General features: G+C 43.6%; 1 protein-coding gene across 1 annotated transcript in view; it reads right to left on the bottom strand.

The window, feature by feature from the left end:
* Positions 1 to 19059, bottom strand: part of pcsk5b (proprotein convertase subtilisin/kexin type 5b) — a 69027-nt gene extending 49968 nt beyond the window's left edge. The window contains exons 1-3 of the mRNA XM_071529485.1: positions 18685 to 19059; positions 12721 to 12825; positions 1359 to 1511 (exon numbers count right to left, since the gene is read on the bottom strand). Of these exons, the coding sequence (XP_071385586.1) occupies positions 1359 to 1511; positions 12721 to 12825; positions 18685 to 18864 (438 nt within the window). The 5' untranslated portion in view covers positions 18865 to 19059. The remainder of the gene's footprint in view (positions 1 to 1358; positions 1512 to 12720; positions 12826 to 18684) is intronic.
* Positions 19060 to 20515: the final 1456 nt, after the last annotated feature.

The following is a 20515-nucleotide window of genomic DNA, read 5'->3' as shown; positions in this document are numbered from 1 at the left end:
TTTTTAAAGATAGTAAAGATAGTAGTAAAGATATTGGAAAAGAATGTATTAGGACAAAAATGTGAGTTTAAACTGCAGAACTGTAGACTTTCACCTGTCCTCAACATTCACCCCTGCCCTATATCACACATCTAGATTCGGCTTTGAATAAATACATTTTGGAAACACTTGTCTCAGCAGATATTGGAATCGAACTGCCCTAGTATCTATTGTATGCACAGTTCAGTGTGCACATCAGCAAAGAATATTTACATGATCAATAGAAATATAGAGAGATGTTTTGTATTAGATAGTATGACTTTTTTCTGTAAAGATACATTTAACCATATTATAACTAAATGTGGAGACGTCTGAATAGAGCAAATAAATGGACGTCAATAGACATGCAGGCAGAAGCTGAAAACACACACACACACACACACACACACACACACTAAGTTCAGAGAGTTCTGTCCAAAAGCTAGAAAAATATGTTTAGAACCTCAGGTCAAAGTATTAGGCGTTATCTATACTAAGTTAACAATTGACAGAGCTGAGGACACTCGCACTCACACGCACACACAAACACACGCGCACACACACACACACACACACACACACACACACACACACACACACACACACACAAATACATAACTAAAGGAGCAATGATCTGAGGGTGTATGCAATCACTCATGATAAGCCAGCCAATCTCAGCAGTGTGGATTTGAAACCAGGTGCTGAATCCTGTGTGTGTGTGTGTGTGTGCGTGTGTGTGTGTGTGTTTTCACGCATAACACTAGCAATCTCCGAGAAATGGTTGGCCAATGCAGGAACACACACACACACACACACACACACACACACACACACATTTGTACTTGTGTATTCCACTGACTAATATTTATTCACTGAACACTGAATGTCTTACCGTAACCCTAAATTTCATCACTATGGAGTATTTTCCTCGTTCTTCCATCCAGTAAAACACACACACACATAAATCCCTAAGCTCCATTGACCCTGCAGTAATCAGGCCCAGGTCACCACCTCTACTGACCTTTGACCCACAACCTGGATAAATGGAATAGCACAGAATAGCATACAATAGCCTGAAATAGACGAGCATTGCATAGAAGATAATAAATTGTATTGGGCACTATTCTGCCTTGGAACCTGTCATATTCTTATTTTGTCACAGTAAATAACACAAACACACGTGAGAGAGAGAGAGAGAGAGAGAGACACACACAGAGAGAGAGAGAGAGAGAGAGAGAGAGAGAGAGAGAGAGAGAGAGAGAGAGAGAGAGAGAGAGAGAGAGAGAGAGAGAGAGAGGGGAACACTGTGTTTTTGTGTTTTGTGTATACAGCATACTCACGATGTACCACATACTGCTCCACTTGGCGTCGTTATAGAAGATGTTGTTCTGGGCCGGGCTGCTGTGGGCGGGGCTTGACAGGGAAAGGGGCGGGACCGGCTTGTAATCCCTCTTGATCCTCCTCTTCACCACCTGCTGCTGTATCCACTCCACCTGAAACAGACAAAAGAGAGATAGGAGATGGCAGAAGCCGCCTGGGTGACTAGTAATACTACAAGGTGTATTTATTCCACCGGAAACACATTAATTGGAGATGAGGGGTATATAGGCCATCATATAGATTCACTCCACTCAGACAGAAAGGCAATAGATAGTGCAAACAGTTAGCGGGGGGACAGTCAAACAGTCAAAGGATGTGTTCAAACATCAGGAAATAATGGGGGGTGGAAGGAAAACCTGGGATTTCCTCTATAAATAACAGGTGCTGCCCAAGGAAAATCAAATTCTTCAGTTATACCAGTGAGTGTATTTCCTCTCCTTCCCCTTGTGTGATGCGCACACACACACACACACACTCATACAGATATAGACCATCACTGGAGAATCGATGTGGCTAATATACAGTCGTTTTGCTTTATGTAGGAGGAAACACTGCTTAAGAGAAATATGCATTTCTGCTTCCAAAGGTAAAACAAAAGTAAGAACTTCCAGAGGGAATCGCGCTTCGCCTTGAGGGTAATTTCTGCCATATGGATGATCTGTAAATAACTGTAGCACTTTCTGCACAGGGTTTGCCGGTATGTAAAAGCGTCAAAAGTATTTGAACAAATTGAGATTATACTGAATAAAAGAAGTCACTTTAAGTGAGCCGTGGAACCAAACATAGGACACAGAGTGTGGAAGCCTGCAGCCCAGAGACATCACCAGAATCTTGATCTCTTATTTTTAGGTATCCTTTTATCCCTCGTGTTATAATCTCTCTGCATTTCAATGTAACCTCATAAGAATTCTGCTGTGGATGATATTTTCTTCTCTCTCTGTCTGTCTCTCTGTTTCTCTGACATGCAAAATGGACAGACAGCGCACACATGCATCGAAGACATAAATGTCTCTCAGGTAACATCAATCTCTCAAACGTTATGGACTCGCTTCAAGGCGCAAGGCATTCCTTGGCAGGAATCTCGCCCCACTTTCAGACGGAATTTTCCGATTTCAAAATCGACATAGTTGGATCTGAGCGAGGCGGCTGGACCCGCTCGCTCGGCCCTGGTCACCTCTTTGTTAAATCTCTGAAATCTTGTGTTTAGTCTAGCTAAAGTCCTAAAGCCTTCATCTGTCTAAAAAGAGAACATGAGAAGTGAACATGCAACGGCAATGACGACAGCACAAAAGTGTAATGTGTGCATGTGCAGAAGGGAAGAATGCTGTGTAATGCTGTATGATGGTGAGTCTGAGATATACAAACTTAGTCTGAAGTATATCTCTCTTGGGTGTTCGTCAAACTTTAGTATATGCATGTATATGGGGTCGCGACACCCAGCCTACATTAGGATCTTATTTATCTAGACACTTCAGGAAAGGAGGATGTTTGGAAGAGAGAAATATTCAGAAAAAAAATGAAACGATTTTTGAAGTGCCCGCACCTCCGGAAATGATCCCCATACTGTCTCACGTGTACTAAAAGGTGATTAGGTGTGTGTGTGATGTACAAACGAGGAAAACTCCAATCACAACGCCCAATCAATAGAATAATTCTCACATCGCCAGATTTTTCTATTTTGTTTTTTTGCTCGGCATGCCCACTCAATAGACCACTTCAGAAGTCTGAGCTTTTACTGAACAATGTTCGCCTGCAAAGACGAGGCATTTCTCCACATCAATACAGCTCCAACAGACAGAGAGGAGAGGAGGAGACGGGGGGAAAACTGAGAAGAGAATAGCTGACATAATGACTGCAGAGTGATTATCTGGTCTCATGCACTAAAACAATCTGCCAGCCTCTCCGGAGAGTTGGAGAGCGAGGCAACGAGACAAGATAAGACGAGAAAAGGAGAGGCGATAAAGAGCTGAAGAGGACGAGTCCCAGGAGAGTCAATAAAAAAAGACCAAGTAGGGAAGGGAGGGGAGTGAAAACAAAGAGCAAGAGAGACAGAGAGACAGCAAGTGGGGGGAGCATAATTGATTTTATAAATTACACTGATTTAATAACTCAAGTATGTAGCCCTTTATAGAGAGACTGAAGGGAGAAAAGGAAAGAGAAAAAAGATTTTATAGATTGCGTAAACGTAATGACTCAAGTGTGCAGACCTCCCTTTTTAAAAGAGACAAAGAGAGAGGGAAGAGCAAGAGCTGGGAGAGGAAAGAGAGAAAGACAAGTGACAAACAGCAAAGAAGAGTGAGCAGAGAGAGAGAGAGAGAGAGAGAGAGACGGAGAGAAATATACCCAGTGAGATATTTAGTTTTAGCCTGATGCTCCGCCGTCTGCCGAGGTCTCAGCTCATTTCACTGCGAGTTCTGTCAGGACCATCGGCTTCAAAGCAACCGTTTACACACGCCATTAGCCTCAAAACAACAGTGTCATCAGGATTTGTGGTTGCGTGTCTGTGCGAATCCACTAGTGTATCATTACAATTTGCATACATTAGCATAGCGTCAACTGCAATCTCTGATCAGCGGCATAACTCTTAACTGCTCTTGTCCATAACTTTGTAATTCCAGGGAGGTCTAGTGATGAATGTGTCACAGCCTCTCATCTCCCCGACGCTGGTATTTCCCAGCCTCTCTGAACACCCTTAATTCCTCTACAGATTGACTAGACTGAGCAAAGCACAGCTTTACAGATGGCAGAAAACCAAATGATTTTGTTGAAAATTTGGTTCCAATTAGTGCGTAGTTTTCCTCAGATGTCTCTCTCGCAGCACCAGAATCCAAAGAATTTGAGAACGTTTTGCTTGGCTGGCAGGGTGGCATGAGCAGGGAGACCTGGGTTCAAACATCCACGTGTTGGCAGGCATCCGCCCTGCTGAAGTGTCCTTGAGCAAGACACCGAATCCCTACCAGCTCCACTTGGTGCTGCTCTGTAGCTGACCCTGACCTCTGACCTCTCTTACATTTACGTACTTCTCATTCTCACAACTGCACTTGCTGATTAAGTGCATTTAGAAAAAAGGGAGGGAAGCACTTCTAATCCAAACTAGTTTCTCAAAGAATCTGTAGGAGATGATGGAGTGTTGGTCCACTTTATGCAGTTTAGCCGAGAGGACGCAGGCTAGCTGTGCCAGAGTTGAACTTTCCTCCGGCTTTCTTAGACCAGCGGTTCTCAACCTTTTTGGCTTGTGACCCTTTAAAGACCCTATGGCCCCCTTTACACCTTGCATTAAAATGCGTCTCATATCCAGATTGTATCTAGATATGATTTAACCTGATTACATTTACACCTGGTATTAATATGTGTCTCCAGTGTCCACATTGAGATCCGATTGAGATCCGATTGCTCTGTCCAGCTCAAACAACCGAACGTCACATCCTCCTCTCGTTTGCGCGGGTCCAAAAAAAAAAAAAAGAAAGCGGGGGAAGAAGCCGTCTTCAACAACTGGAATGCCGAAGACGAAAGTCGCGCGCAATTACGTATTTCCGCCCACGTAGTTGTTGTATGTGGATTGAAAACGCAATTGCATTTACACTTGTGTTCAATGTGGTCACAATGCGTCCCTGACCACCTCCGGAGGTGGTTTGGCCGATCGGATCACAAACCGTCCTCAATGCGTCTTGGGTGCATTTACACCTGTACTTTCATTTGGTCAAGCACTGTCCGATTGCAATCCGATCACCCAAAACGCATTTTAATGCAAGGTGTAAAGGGGGTCTAAGAAATTGCATCTTTACTTCCTTGATTTGATGCATTTCCTGTTGAACCAGGATGTTGGGGCGGGACATAAAGCAGTGAGGGATCATTCAAAAGTGTAAACCAATGGAATATGAGTCAGGGCTTTATTTGATTAGGCTGCACCAGTAGGCGTACATTTATAATTACACCTACTAGTGCAGCATGAGGCCACCATTAAAGATAGTCTGTTTTCCAGGAAGTAAAAGTAATGGGGAGTTAATTTCACCGGGACTTTAAAACAAATCCATGCCTGCTCACAACCACCGTCACAGGCTGCATAATGCAGGTTCTGACACCCTGGTTCTCTCCTGGGCCCATCGCAGGAGGTGTTGCAGTTTAAGAATGGCTATTATTTTCATATTTAGATCATGATATATAAACAATTGTGCCGTATATTGCAATTGTAATAGTCATTTTTTGGGCAGGCTGAGCAATAAGGCCAGATAATGAATTTCTATTTATTGTTGTAGCTGTGGCAAAAGTTTTCCACCACAGCTCAATATAAAGGAAACGCTGTATGGCTCTACAACACATGCTCACTTCAGCTGTCTGAAAACTGAAGACTGAATCCGCTGGAAACGCATTGCCTAAAGTGAACTGGTTTTGCATTGGAATATTTACTGTTAATGCAACCTATATGAGTCTTTCAATCTTTGCGACTATTGGTTTGAATAAATATATATATAATCTTTTTGCATTAGAAGTAGTTCCCCACTCCTTATTTGTGTAGTATTTTACTTTCTTGGGAACCCTTTGCACCTCTCACAGTTGCACTATTTATTTTAAAAATAAACATTTGTTCATGGGGACACGAGGCAGATAAAATGTATTCCACATTCTTTCATCCTTTTTTTTTTCTGCTAAAAAAAAAAAAAAAAACACTCACTGATTCCAGCCTGCTCTGTTATCCACACTGATTTTGTCACATTTGCCAATCTCTATCCAAACAAAAGACAATATTGCCCTTTACTACTGCCTCAAACACTTGTACCCATGTATCATTGCCTTTGTCTCAGCGCCAATTCACTGGCAGGCTTTGAGGCATGACGATTGGATCTGCTCCATTCTTTTCTTTTAACTCCAGATGGGATGAACAGAGGAATGATCTGCCAGCACCTGTACCTCTCTGTCACCCTCCTTCTCCCCGCTCTCTCACTTTGACTCCCTCTCCTATCTGCCTCTCTCGCTTTTCTCATCTCTCTCACTCTCACTCATCTGCTTCTCTCTCTCTCTGTACGTCAGGTCTTTCTCTCTCTCTGCGGATGCCCATTTCTCTCTGTGATTGCCTCTCTCTCCCTCTCCCTCTCCCTCTCCCTCTCCCTCTCCCTCTCCCTCTCCCTCTCCCTCTCTCTCTGTGTATAAGGGTTTGCAGGTGGCTCTTACTGGCTGGGTCAGTAACCAGGGGAAACTGGGGAAGAGTTCACTTCAATAGAACAAATGAGAACAAATTGATCTACTTTCACTGCTGTTTTGTTGACGCCGTTTAAATTGCAGTCAAAGAACTGAAAGCTGGTAGTTTTAAAAAGGTCAAAGGCTAGTGTAGCAGAACAGCCGTAACAACCCTTGGACTGACACGGGAAGCCGGTTATTCTACTCTTAAGTGCAATTCAGAGTCTCAGTCCCAAAACGCCACACAGTTACAGGACTTTTCACGGACAGTTTGAGCCCCGCGATGCCGCGCTGCCCACTGTAGGCGCTCAACTCTGGGCTTCAACTCTGTAATAGTTCAACTATTAAAACGCAAAGCGAAAACAGAATCAGGAGGCTACACTAGAATTTCACTCATGCGATCAGGCATCCTGGCTTTATGTCAGGATGCCTGATCGCATGAGTGAAATGCTACACTAGAATTTCTAAACTAGAATTTCACTCATGCGATCAGGCATCCTGGCTTTATGTCAGTCTGTAGTTTGGACTGGGTGGGGTCCCAGAATACCTGCGCATGTGAGAATTATCCTTAAGGCCCCGACAGGTACGCAAGCTCCATCTGCTTCGCCTCCTTGATATTAAGAGTCTCTTTGGTCTGCACACATCCAGACCAAATGAGAGCAATGTGGGGGGTTTTTTACGTTTTGGCTCTGTATTCTCATTATCTGGGATGTGAAATGATACGATGAGCCATAGTGGATAAATATTCAGCAGAGCTAGAGCACCTTCACTGATTTAATGGTGCAAAAATAATTCATACAGATTAAGATTATATTTAAAACCTTATGTGACTTCTACAAGCCTGCAACCCATATGTAATCATAAAACACTGATATCTCGTTTTCTCTTCACAGCCATTTTGCATTTGGTGTATCCTTCTGAGAATTCAGCTGTGGGCTACACCTGGCTCTCAATTATGCTGGTGCAGCATGGAGCACATGGCTGACTAAATGGCTACACATAAACAAGGGTTTCGCTAAGTAAAACCAGACTGGGAACATCGTGCTCCTGCGACAGAACTTAAGAAAGGCATGGAGAAGTTTAGCAGTCGTTCCTCCCTACTAATCTCTGCATGGACTTCAAAAGGACATGTACAAAGCACAAAACAACGGCCGAGTACTGTAATTCTTGTTTACAGCTAAACTGTTGATCTGGAATTGCAGAAAATACCTTTGAATTAAAGCAGACCGACTATACTTCAACTCATTTCACGCCAAAAACTAATAATAGTGCAGAGCCACAACAAAAAAAAAGTCTGTTGCTGTCCAAACTGTGTTGGAGCTCCCTGTCTTCATGACTCATGGGCAGACGTCAGCATAGTTGTGCAGGGTTATGGCTCATGCTCAAAACTTCAAGATGATTAATTTATTCAATTAAAACCACAATCTGGAGGTTAGTGCTGCCAATGATACTAAGATCGCCTCACTAATGGGTTTATTTATGTTCACTTCATTGGCTTCATGGCTTTTAAATTGATTGACTGAGCTCATGATACAAGGAATGACAGATACACATGAGTTTCAAATGTACATCAAAGCTATAAATGCCTGGTTTATGTCTGTATGGGTTGTAACAAAAGTTAGTTTGTAATGTATGTAATGTAATGTTTAACTTCGACTCAGTTTCAAGAAAAAGGCACCAGTTAGAAAAGTGCAGCTATCAAGATAAGGTCACAAACTGTTCCCAGGCCAATGGCCTTAGGCGAGTCGCTCGAAAAATGAGCGGTCTTTGACCTGGGTGGCAAGTGACACGCCAGTTAGCTGGGTGCCATAAAGTGGTAATCAGTGCTGTGCTGCATCACCATGGAAACGTGCGTGCCAATGAGTACTGTGGATGGCAGGGTGCGCCTTTCATGGCACCGATACACCCATCTGACTCACTCACACACAAACACACACAGCTGTCATTATTACAAAACCCGATTGCAAAACATCATTAGCTGCATGCCAGACTGCACCGGTGCCAAACTAGCCATCATGTTGATCCCAAACCCACAAGGAGAAACGACAGGTCCGCAGATTACACTGTTAGCATAGCGGGTTGGGGGAAAACACTGACAGCAAGGGCCCTCTGCTCTCAGCTCCTCTCCACCCTTCCTTTATTTGGTTCCTCTAATCCATCCTCCCCTCTTCCCTTCTCCCTTCAGCGTCTCTCCACTCCCCTTCTGGTGTAACAGCTCCTCTCGTCTGCTCCCCTCTCCTTTAACCTCTCCTCTCCCATCTTGTCTTCTCAAAACCGCTCAGCCAGCTGGCATCAGGACACAAACCTACCTCTACTGTGGAACACTGTCAGGCCTGAAAGAGAGGCTGAGAGAGAGAGAAAAGAGGGAAGGATGCAAGAAAGCAGAAAGCAACAGTGAGAGAAGGAGACAGGGGAAAGAGAGCGAGAATAGTGTTGACAGGTAAGGACAGCAGATGGACAGAATAAGATGAGCGAACCTCAGAAAATGACTGAAGAGAAGGAAAGAAAAGAAACGGAGAGAGAGACAGAGGACAGTGAGAAACACCAGATAGAGGAGGTTGACGGCAGGCACTGTCTTATCTGTACTTTCTCCTTTTGCTTCCTCTCTTCCTGTTCTTTGCCTCCTTCCTCTTACATTATTTCCTCCTACAATCAATACGAACTAATGACCCCTTATCTATAAAACTGATGCATCATCATTGCTCAGCAGTCAGCATGAATTCATGTGCATGCACAGATACAAATGTACATATACACACTTGAATCCACTCCACAACACACACAGATTCCTTAGCAGGCACAGACACACTAACACAGATGTAGGGTCATTTGGATTCCACTGCGTGTACACACACACACACACACACACACACACACACACACACACACACACACACACACACACACACACACACACACACACACACACACACACACACACACACACACACACACACACACACACACACACACACACACACACACACACACACACACACACACACACACACACACACACACACACACACACACACACACACACACACACACACACATAAACAAGGCTGCTGCTATTGGATGAAAACGTTACATCTCCAAAAAGTCAATTTTTCAAGACTGACAAAAAGCTTTATTTTCAGTTTGATGGTAATAGTTTTTGGGGGTTTCAACTGATTCTCAGAGGCATAAGGCTCATCAAACCAACTCAGAACATCAGCAGGCAGGCAAGCTTCAATTCAAGTATAAATATGACAAAAACAAATATACCGGGAGACATGAGCATTTCACGCAACAGGAGCGAGACATTCCTGAAAACTCTGTCTTTTTCCTCGGAACCCATCTGAACCCATCCACTTCAGCGCTCCCCACACTCAGGCGCACAGTAAAAAAAAAACAACAAGACATTAGTCGAGACAGGGCTTGTCAAACCGTCTCCACCACCGGCCTCCGTGGAAGATGCCTCGTGTTTGATTTTTGCAACTCCTCCGGCTGTTGATCATGACACACTAGGGCTGGACAATATATTGATATTATATCGATATTGTGATATAAGACTAGATATCGTCTTAGATTTTGGATATCGCAATATCGTGATATGGCATAAGTGTTGTCTTTTCCTGGTTTTAAAGGCTGCATTACAGTAAAGTGATGTCATTTTCTGAACTTACCAGACTGCTCTAGCTGTTCTATTATTTGCCTTTACCCACTTAGTCATTATATCCACATTACTGATGATTATTTATCAAAAATCTCATTGTGTAAATATTTTGTGAAAGTACCAATAGTCATCCCTACAATATTGTCGCAATATCGATATCAAGGTATTTGGTCAAAAATATTGTGATATTTGATTTTGTCCATATTGCCCAGCCCTACTTACAACTGAACATTTAGCCCACTTTGTAGAAAATACCGAGATATATATCCTGTATCGCCATTCAGCCTAAAAATACCGAGATATGATTTTTGGTCCATATCGCCCAGCCCTATGACACACCAAAATAATGGAATGAATTCCCCAAAATGGAAGAGGCCAGGCTTCAACAGTCGGTCGTACACAGTGGTCAGTTGGTTCCAGGGAGATAGAAGGCGGGTAGTTTGCCGCTTATCCCCAGATTGAACCGAAGATCTAAGTATTCGGTTGGTGCTGACGAGAGGGGCGAGTGCTATCCCTTCTTCACCTTGCACCTCACTGACTGCAGTAATGTGCATATTTCATTCTGTTTCTGTTATGTCAGTCTGTGCATTTTGATCAGCGTCTCGCCGGGCGCTGAGCCCCGTGTATCAGCCCTGTATGCATCATCAAAACGAACCCGGTCACCAGGCAGTGTGGTGTGAGGTTCTGGCTTCATCAATAATGCAGCCGGGGTTTGATGACCTGGTGCGGCGATGTGAGGTGCGTCGATGGAGCAGAGAGGAACGGTTTACTTGAGGTCAAACTAAAGCTGGGCAATATGGCCAAAAATGTTGTCATGATGCATTTTGTCATTATCAGTCAACAGCAATAATTATCACAATATACATCATTATTACCAATATCTCTGATATTTTCCTCAATGACAGCGCTGTGGTGGAAGACTGCTTGCGACTGCAGGGTGCGTTCACAACCAGGTGTCTTACAGAACAAAGCATTATCAGTGAGGAAGATATAGCAGATATTGGGGGTAAATATTGGACTTTTGGACCCATAGTGCAATCGTTTGGCTACAAAACACTTGGATTGTGCTTCACGAGCTGGTTGGAGAAATTTGATGGTCATTTTACGCTTTTTTTGGGGGTCTGTAAAGAGATGGCCCCGGTGGCTGAGATGCAACTTCGGCGCTAACTCACTGTGTGTCTGATGGTCCTACGAACGCCACTGGAGTTTCGACTGACATAGGGACGGGTAGATAATGACTGAATTTTCATTTTGGGGTGAACTATTCCTTTAAGCATTGTGGCTGCGGGGATGTTTCCTTCTTTGCTGTCGTTTGAACTTCCAATTGTCCATGTTCGTTACTAGCAAGTAAAGTGGCAGTTGTGTACCTCTTTTAACGGTGCAACCTACCTTGTGTGATAATTAGCTTTATTCTAACCTCACAATGGACTCACTCAAACTTTTAGCATACTTTTTTCTATTTATATCAAGGAAAATTATATTTAGATAAATACTGTTAATGTTTTATCACCTACCCCTATGACAAACACTGTCAAAGCTAATGTTGTTGGGTTTGAGAAGAAAAGGCTGGCAGAATAGGCCTCATTTATCACTATTTATCCATCAGAGCTGTGTTCAAGATTATGTAAAATGGCAGGGAAACAAGGCTCTCCAGTAAAAATGAATGAGCGCTGGGAGTAACAGGTCCACACCAGCTTGCTGAGTGTTGGCATTTTTGATAGATGTGATGCAACATGCAATGTAACAGTTTCTGTCCCCATAAATTTGTGCCCTGCAACAGCCCACTTGTGTGCTGGAAATGCCCACACAAACAATGTGGGTTGGAGAACAAGACAGAAGAGTCAACGAGTCTGAGTGTAAAAGTGTATTCCAAGCATTGTCGAGTCCCGCATGCCGCATGCAGCGGGGAACTTGTTGTAATCGTCGGGATTACACTACAACTTTTAGAACAAGTAATGAATTTAATTTGGTTACCGACATCTAATAAGTCATCATATTGACCAAATAATAATGTCTTAGCAGTAATCAGTAATTGCTCCATTTGTCGACAGAAATTTAGTTCATATAAGCGGGCTTGAAAGTTTTGGGACTTTGAGATAGCTTAGGGTTTAGGGAATTGACCCCCCAGGCTCAATTATTATTGCCATTACTAAACAAATAATGAATTTACTTCGGAAATTGGAAAATGGCATTATTAAACAAATGTACAATTATTAATCAAATGACCATCTATAGTGAATAAATATGCGACCCCAGTCAAAAAAGTGGTCTAAGGAAAATACTTGTGTCCAAAACTCCGGTCTGCAAGACAAGAAGTCTTCGAGCAACAAGCCCCATCGACCAGTTGGAGAAATTCGGCAAGTTACCTTGGCAACCACCTGGGGTCTCATTTAAGCTGCATTCATATGTGTTGATGCACAAGAAACACACCTGCAGTGGCCCATTTTGGGTCCCAACCTATAATTTAAGAAACGGTGCAAGAGGCTTACCTTGGGCTCCATGGAGATGAAACTATGGCGACCGCGGCTGGACAAAGTGGACCTCTTGATGGTCCGACTGTGGAAGAAGTGGTAGTGGTCTCTCAGATCCCCGATCTGCAACACACACACACACACACACACAGACTTACATTGTTATACATGTGAGAACATTCTGTTTAGTTACAGTCATTTCCTAACCAATTACACTGCGAGTATAACCTTACCCTAACTCCAAGTCTAACCGTAAAAGTAATGGCTTTTTCCAAACAAGTTCCCGAAAATGGTCATCACAAGTGACCACTTCTCTGAGATTTATATTCTTGTTTGCATTCCACAGTGAAACCAGATACCAAACACACACACACACACACACACACACGTTATTACAGTTCATTACAGATTCATTAATGGACAGTTGTTGGAAGATGCTCTCATCCCGAAAGACTTAAAGTGAAGACAGGAGTGACTGTCTTCAAAAAAACAAAAGAAATAAACAAGTGAATAGGCTGAAGGTAGGAAGGTGACATGGTTTTCTTTTTTTCTTTTTGAGAGATTTACTGAAGATAAGAATAAATGTTAGTTGGGCTCTTAAAAACACGCCAGGTGAACAGACAGAAAAAGAGACTGAAAGACAGACAGACAGATAAACGGACAATGACACAAAAAGACAGAAAGGGCAGGCAGAGTGAAAAATCAGACAAATGTACAGACACACACACACACACACACACACACACACACAGACAAACAAAGACTTTGAGTGGCGGGGAGATGAAGAGGAGAGAGAGGATACGCACGCAGACAGTGACAGACAGCCAGCAAGCTGTTGGACGGTGATTACTTTAAATAATTGATAAAGACCATACAATCCCTCAGATGATCAAACTGTCATGGCTGCCAAGGGTCCTGTGGCGCGTCACTGATCCATGGCTGAGCTCCACCACCACAGGCCCCGTTAGATCAGCTTTCAGCTCAGCGTTCACACACGTACGCAAACACACACACACACACACACAAACACACACATTCTCTAACTTACTAATAAAAGGAGAGCCAACCAGTGCCAGTCGGCCTAGCTGGATCACCTTTCAGCACACGCAAATCATTGGTTTAACACGCAGCCCACACCAGAGGAGGCTGGGTAATCTAGTTATAAGGCGCTCTACATATTAACAGAGCGTGCTTCCGAGATAGGCGGCTGCCACCCTGGATGTTTGTCATAGCGTTAAACAAGTCGGTCCCTAGCACACTGTGCTTCCACTGTGTCCCCGGTCTAATGAAACATCTGCACTGCCAGTCTCAGGACGCTCTGCCCTCTGGGGGGATCTGGAAATACGTGGCGGCTGGCAAGGGCTTTAGACACTATTAAAAAAAAAAAAAAAAAAACTCCAGTCTGCACTCACTCTCTCTGTTGAAGAGACATGGAGGAGAAGTGGCGCAACAGTCCCGGAATTCAAAAAAATTAAATCGTCCACTTATTACAGTGTGACATTTTTCACGTTCACAACCTTTGTCAGATGGTCTACTCGAGGTACAAAGACGCGAAACACTGGGTTTATTACCTCTTCAAGCCTCCCATTCAATGTGCAGCTCAACCCACTTTCATCTAAACTCATTCTAAACTCTAGCCTACTGACATGTGGTGACAACACCGGGTCAGAGGGACATGCAGGGGTCACCGGATTACAGTCCACAGCACTTCCCTCCCGTGAATCACACTCTCAGCACAATCTTTGGTTGCGTTATAGGGTTACATGGGGTTATTATGTTGTAACCAGTTTGTGAGGTGCAACCGCTTGCACTTTAGTGACGCATAAATGATGTCATGCATCGCCAACACTTTCTCACTGCCAGCAAGTACTAAACTTCAACTTCACCTGCTACAAACCACAGATCCAACCGACTCAGGAATGCGATCAAGAAAAGCAGAAGAGAAGGACATTTTTTTCTATGGAAATTCTGGAAAAAAACATCATTATAGACTTTGATGATTAGTTTGGATAAAAATTTGTGTTTTCTACATAAGAGAGACATTTGTGAAAAAAGCAAACATATGTATCTCTATTGGATTTTAGTATTGGGGAAATTCTCCAATATACAATACCCTATTTGTCCAATAACTGATGTAGCATCAGTATATCCCTTATTGATAACGTCATAACTTAAAGTGACAATGAAACTGCATATTGAGAGCATCTTGCTTCCTTAATGTGATGTATTTCCTGTTGAAACAGGATGTTGGGGCGGGGCTTAACGCAGGGGGGGAGCATTTAAAAGTGTAAACCAATGGGATATCAGTTAGGGAGAGAAACGCAATTTGATTTGATCGGAGGGGCGGAGGGGCGGAGGGGCGGGACTGTTCAAAAATATGTGATGGCTTTATTGGTTGGAATTTGTATGTACGCCTCCTGGTACATGATGACATCACCACTAAAGATTTTCTGTGTTCCAGGAAGTACAAGTAATGACATTTTGATATAAAAATACAATAGAATAACATTTTCGTAATTTTTTGGGCATAAATTGACAAATAGGTGCATGTTATGATAGTTAGAAAACTAAGCTAAAAAGGTGAAACGGCCATTTTTTATTTGAGTGTGACTTTAAACATGTTGCTGTCCACCTCTGTCCGGAGATCCTCCCCCTGCCTTTCTACAGCACAGTCTTCTCCCATCTCTCCAAAAAACACCAGTCTGAACAGATATCCACGTCTGCGGCCTTGTCAGCTGATTTAGACTCAATTTGGGCCAGTGTCTTAGTCTGGGAAGGGGGCTCCATGGTTAAGAGGATTACCCAGAATTCCCGAACGAGGTGCTCTCTCACTCCATGCCAACTCTTTTCATCCATCCATCCATCCATCCTCCCTTCCTTCCTTCGCTCCCTCCTCTTTCCTCCGTCCATCTCCCAGTGTGTGGTTATCTTTGTCTCTTCTCCTCTTTCCACCCCTGTCAACTAGACTATATTGTCCCTCTGTCACACGTTCTCCCAACCCATCCCCCTCTTTCTCTCCTCGCCGCTTTGCTTCCCTTCACACTTTAAAACCTCTTCTCATTTAGCAGCCACATCTTCCCCAAATCATTTACAGTGACACGGGGACCGAGTGCACCCCAAATTTTTGAAGAGGCACAAATTCACACAATTCACCCCTCGCCATTTGCCCATTTACATCTAGTCACATTCACTAATTACTACTGATAGAAACACAGAGAAAGATAGAGACAGAGTGAGAGATAAAGCATCAGCATAAGTGGTACAAATGTACTGAATGAACTGAATACCTTTTTTACTACATATTTCCATTACTTAAATTGTATACGTCTATGTCAATTTTGCTTTCACTTTGATGGTATTATCACTTTGTATAGATATGAGACAATAAATGCCAAATAACTGCATTTTAGAATAACTTTAAAAGCATAACCCAAGTGTGAAAAAAAGTGAAGGGGGTTGAATATTTTCTCAGTTACATCTACCCTGAAGAGAAACACATGAAGCTTCATTGCGTCACAGGGAATTTCTACAATATTAGCTTTCGCAGGTTTCACAACCAATAAAACTCACATTTACATTTGTTCTGTTGCCACTAAATATTTGGCGACTACACTCTACTTGCTTCCCAAAACACTACATCTTACATTTGTTAATCCTCATTACGATATAATCTCTCTGATCTTTGCCTCTTGCCTCACACTGATGAGTCAACTGCAGTAGCATCATGTTGTCTAGAATAGTCAAATGGAGGGTATAAGGTTGACTGGGTGAGACGCCAATGGCTTCAAGCTGGTATAGACTGCAAAAGATGTGTTACAAGTGTATTTTTACTTCAAATAAACTTGTTAGGACTGTTCATGAGGACTTATGAGTAGCTTTTCTTTTACTGGATGCATTTTGTTTTATATCAGAATTGGACTGCTTGTGATACTTGATGTTACTTCTTATATCCTTGTTATTTCACTTAGCGGTATCTATCCATTTATTTGTGTTTTTAATTTACGAGCACCTGTGTAGGTACAGTCTGTAATTTCCCACTTAATATCATTCTCAGTGCCTGTGCGAATGGCGAATGAAGGCCATTATAGTCAATTTAAGAGGGGTGGTGGGGGGGTGATGATGGTGGGGGAGGTCAAAGTTCACATTAGGAGACCAGAGTGTGCTGTTATCGCTCCCACGGGAGCGTCTTTCAGCTGACCCCAAAACCAGGAAGTGAAGTAAACCTCTTGTCTACGAGGTGTCAAAGTCCAATGAACGCTCCATATTGAGATGGAAATGAGGGCGAAGGGCGGGGGTTGGGGGCAACGCCGCGCTCCACAGGGGAATTCCTATGGGGGTTGGTATGGGGGGGGGGGGGTAAACTGCACTACACATTAGTTCCCGTAAAAGAGAGGGGATAAACGGGGCCATTAAGGCCTACTCTCTGGGGAGTATAGTGGGTGGGCGGGCTGGATGAGGCGCGAGGGGGAGGGGGGAGAGAGAAGGGGGGGGGGGGTTCAATAGCTGTTGACTAGGCTACCCCACAACAACCTGTCAGAATGCCCCCCTCCGCTCCACGCTGCCTTCATGTTGAGTGCTGGCAAGTGCGGGCTTGAACCAGCCACCTATCTCGGTCAGCGTACTCCGGAGTGTGTGTGTGTGTGTGGGGTCCGAGGCTGCACGGCGGCTTTCTTTTGTCCACAAAGGGCAGAAGGATTTCTCTTTAAACTTTTTCCAACACCACCGCTGAGTGAGTAGCCTACAGCCCTGCCCCTGAACTTGCACAGGCCTCTGTTGATAAATAAAATGACATGATTTCAAGAGAGCCACACAAGTCTCACGCCAGTGTTTTCCATAAATATATATTTTTTTTTTTTACAGCAGTGGTGGTTGGGATTAATTTTAGGCTTGGCTAAGGATCGGTTCCTGCTTCTGGCCTCAGTGTCAGATCAAGCTCCTCAACTGTTCTTTGTAGATATGCATATGCTTGATGATTTAAGCACCAACTGTAAAATATTGGCCCAATTTTATTTGTTGGTGAAATACAATGCGCTTGTTTTATTTAACATTTTCTCTATCAGTGGTAGCAGTTTTCTGGCTGTGGCGCCCCATCACTGCTGAATGAAAACAGCAGAAACAAAGCCTCACCCTATCTCTCTGTTAAATAGACACAGGGGAAAAAATGAGCATCAACCAAACAGCAGAACTAATCCTATACATGTAGGCTGAACTCCAGTGTTGTTTTGCAGCAGCTGACACTGCGGGCCTCGCTGTGGATGGAGTAGAGATGAAATCAAAAGGAGAATACTGTGGCAGCTTGGCACAGGGATTCAGTGTGAAATACTCAAGTCTCTGTCTCTCCCTCCCTGTAATGTTATAAGCATATTGCCAGATTATTCACTTTAAAAGTCAGTGATGCCAAGCAAAGCAGGGCCATAACAGTCAGGGGGCGCCGGATAAACCCCCCCCCCCCCCCCCCCAAAAAAAAAAAACTGCAATAACAAACAGTTTCATTATGGCAAAAACACACTGGAGTGTTAAAAAGAGACAAGTGGGCTCCATAAGAGACTGTTTGACTGCAGGCCTTTTGTTGTCAATTCCCCTAAACAAAATAGTGTGTGGCAAAAGGACCAAGAACAGGAGACTGGCTGTGAGACTTTGATCATGAACTCCCTCTGGATCTCAAACTGGACATGAGCTGTGCAAACACAGCGGAGGCACCTGTTGTGCCATCGGCCTGCTCTTGGTCTTCTGTCTTTGTTCACTGCAGACTATGTGTGTGTGTGTCTGAGTGTGTGTGTGTGTGTGTGTGTGTGTGTGTGTGTATATCATTCATAGAGAAGGTATATGCCTCAGGTTGGAGGGAGGCTCCGACCTTGAACCCCATATCGCCAGACTGCCTTCGGTAACCAAAAACAGATAAAAACGCCTCCCCTTGGTTTGTTTTTATGTGTTGGCACAAACAAGAAACACAAACTTGTGATGGAGCCACAGACAACCTACCTGTCCCATGTTCCTATAGCCATATTTTTCCGCTATCCGGTCGGCCAGATCGGGTCCCCCGGCTATCCTGACCGCCCAGTGGTTGGTGTAAATCCGAGCTTTGCACGGCGGGGACGCAAAGCCGAGACAGAGCACCAGGACGCACAGCAAGCCTCTTCTCCAAGCGGCGTTGCGGACCATCTTCCCCCCACTTTTAACCCGACTCTTCTCCTCCTCCTCCTCCTCGGCACGACCAGGCAAACAACCAACTTCTCTTCACGCCGAGCAAGACTCTCATAGAAACCTAACTGTCCGGGAAAAAAACACAGAGAGAGAGAGAGAGAAGGGGGGAAGGAACGGAGCGCCGGATAGGAAAGGAAAAAAATATACCTTATCCTCAAGCCTCTGCTTTCCACATGGGAGAGAGTTGGAAGTTTGCGTTGTGTGTGCTCGCTCTCTCTCTCTCTCTCTCTCTCTCTCTCCCCTCCCTCCCTCTCTCTCTTTTTCCACGGAGGAGGAGGAAGTGTGTGTGTGGGTGTGCGCGCGCGCGTGTTTGTGTGTGTGTGTCTGTGAGGAGCTCAAAGCTGATTTCTCTTCTCCCCCGAACAACTCGGATGTTGGTCGTTCAGCTCATCGGGCTTTCATGTGGCGAAATGGCTACAGCGCCTCCCCCCAAATAACTAGCTGACACTCCGGAGAGTAGAAACAACTAAAGCCGCGGGGTTTCCCTGCCGAGCTCCGCTGGGTCTTAAAGACACCCGGCTTGGATCACCATGAAGGAGGCTCCGGCAAGTGTGAGGCTCAAACTGAGGGTCCCGGAACCAGCTGGTGTCCCGTCAGGGGAGTCCTCCAGCAAAATGAAGAATCATTGATCTAGAAATTAGCCCAGTTAGAGAGTGTTCAACTTTCTGTGGATAGTCCAGTGTGAATACTCAGCTAACTAATGAGGTGACAGAAGTAGATATTCTGCAAAGTGTCACTTGCCTATATGGTGCATCTCTACCAGAGTTGGGGTCAATTAATGAATAAATAAATCAATTTCAATTAAAATGGGGGATTGGAACTGGAATTTGAAAAAAAAAAACCTACAGGAATTGAATAAGAATTGAATTGGAATTTCAGTAAGTTGAATTTAATTCAATGAAATTTTGTGAAATTCTATGTTTTTGTGTTTTTTCTTACCACATATCTCAGGTTAAAGGTAGTGTTATGTATTATCAATATTGAATATCATAAAATGTTCATTTCAGGTGGTATTTTATGCATACCATGTAATTGTAATACATACATTATGATTGGATGTATTTGATTTGTTTAACTGTCTTTTATTTGATTCATAATTTTTGATTTATAATGTTTAGCAAGGTCAAGACAAACTCTCTTAGATGTGGAATTTCATGGAATTTCATGGAATTAAATTCTATTCCAATTCCAATTCAATTCACAGTCTGTTTCCTTGGAGATGAGTGACATTCCAATTCCAACTCCAGGAATTGAACTGGAATTTACCATGCATTCTCAATTCAGTTCATGAATGGCCCCAACCCTGATCTCTATGTAACCCTAACCCTGACCTTAGCCTAACCCTAACCCTAACCTCTGACCCTGACCCTATTTCTTAACCCCATTTAACCCCAACCCAGACACTGAATATCTATAGACTGCTTTTCACACTATTGTGAGGATCAGCTGAAACTCAGTAGGACTTTTTAGTGACACATTATAGTCACGTATAAGTGTAGAGTATCGGCATCAGACTATCCCAATAAAGTGTGACCGACTCTTATAATCACAGGTTTCGCTTTCATCTCTATTATCTCCCCATGTAAAGCGTAGACACTTCAATTCTAAA

Source organism: Centroberyx affinis, unplaced genomic scaffold, assembly GCF_046629955.1.
Source record: "Centroberyx affinis isolate AG114_WGS23_722 - 3 ecotype Tasmania unplaced genomic scaffold, CSIRO-AGI_Caff_v1 ptg001793l_1, whole genome shotgun sequence".
NCBI classification, from domain to species: Eukaryota; Metazoa; Chordata; class Actinopteri; order Beryciformes; family Berycidae; genus Centroberyx; species Centroberyx affinis.
Note: the sequence above shows the minus strand (reverse complement) of the source record. Positions and strands in the feature narration are given on the sequence as shown.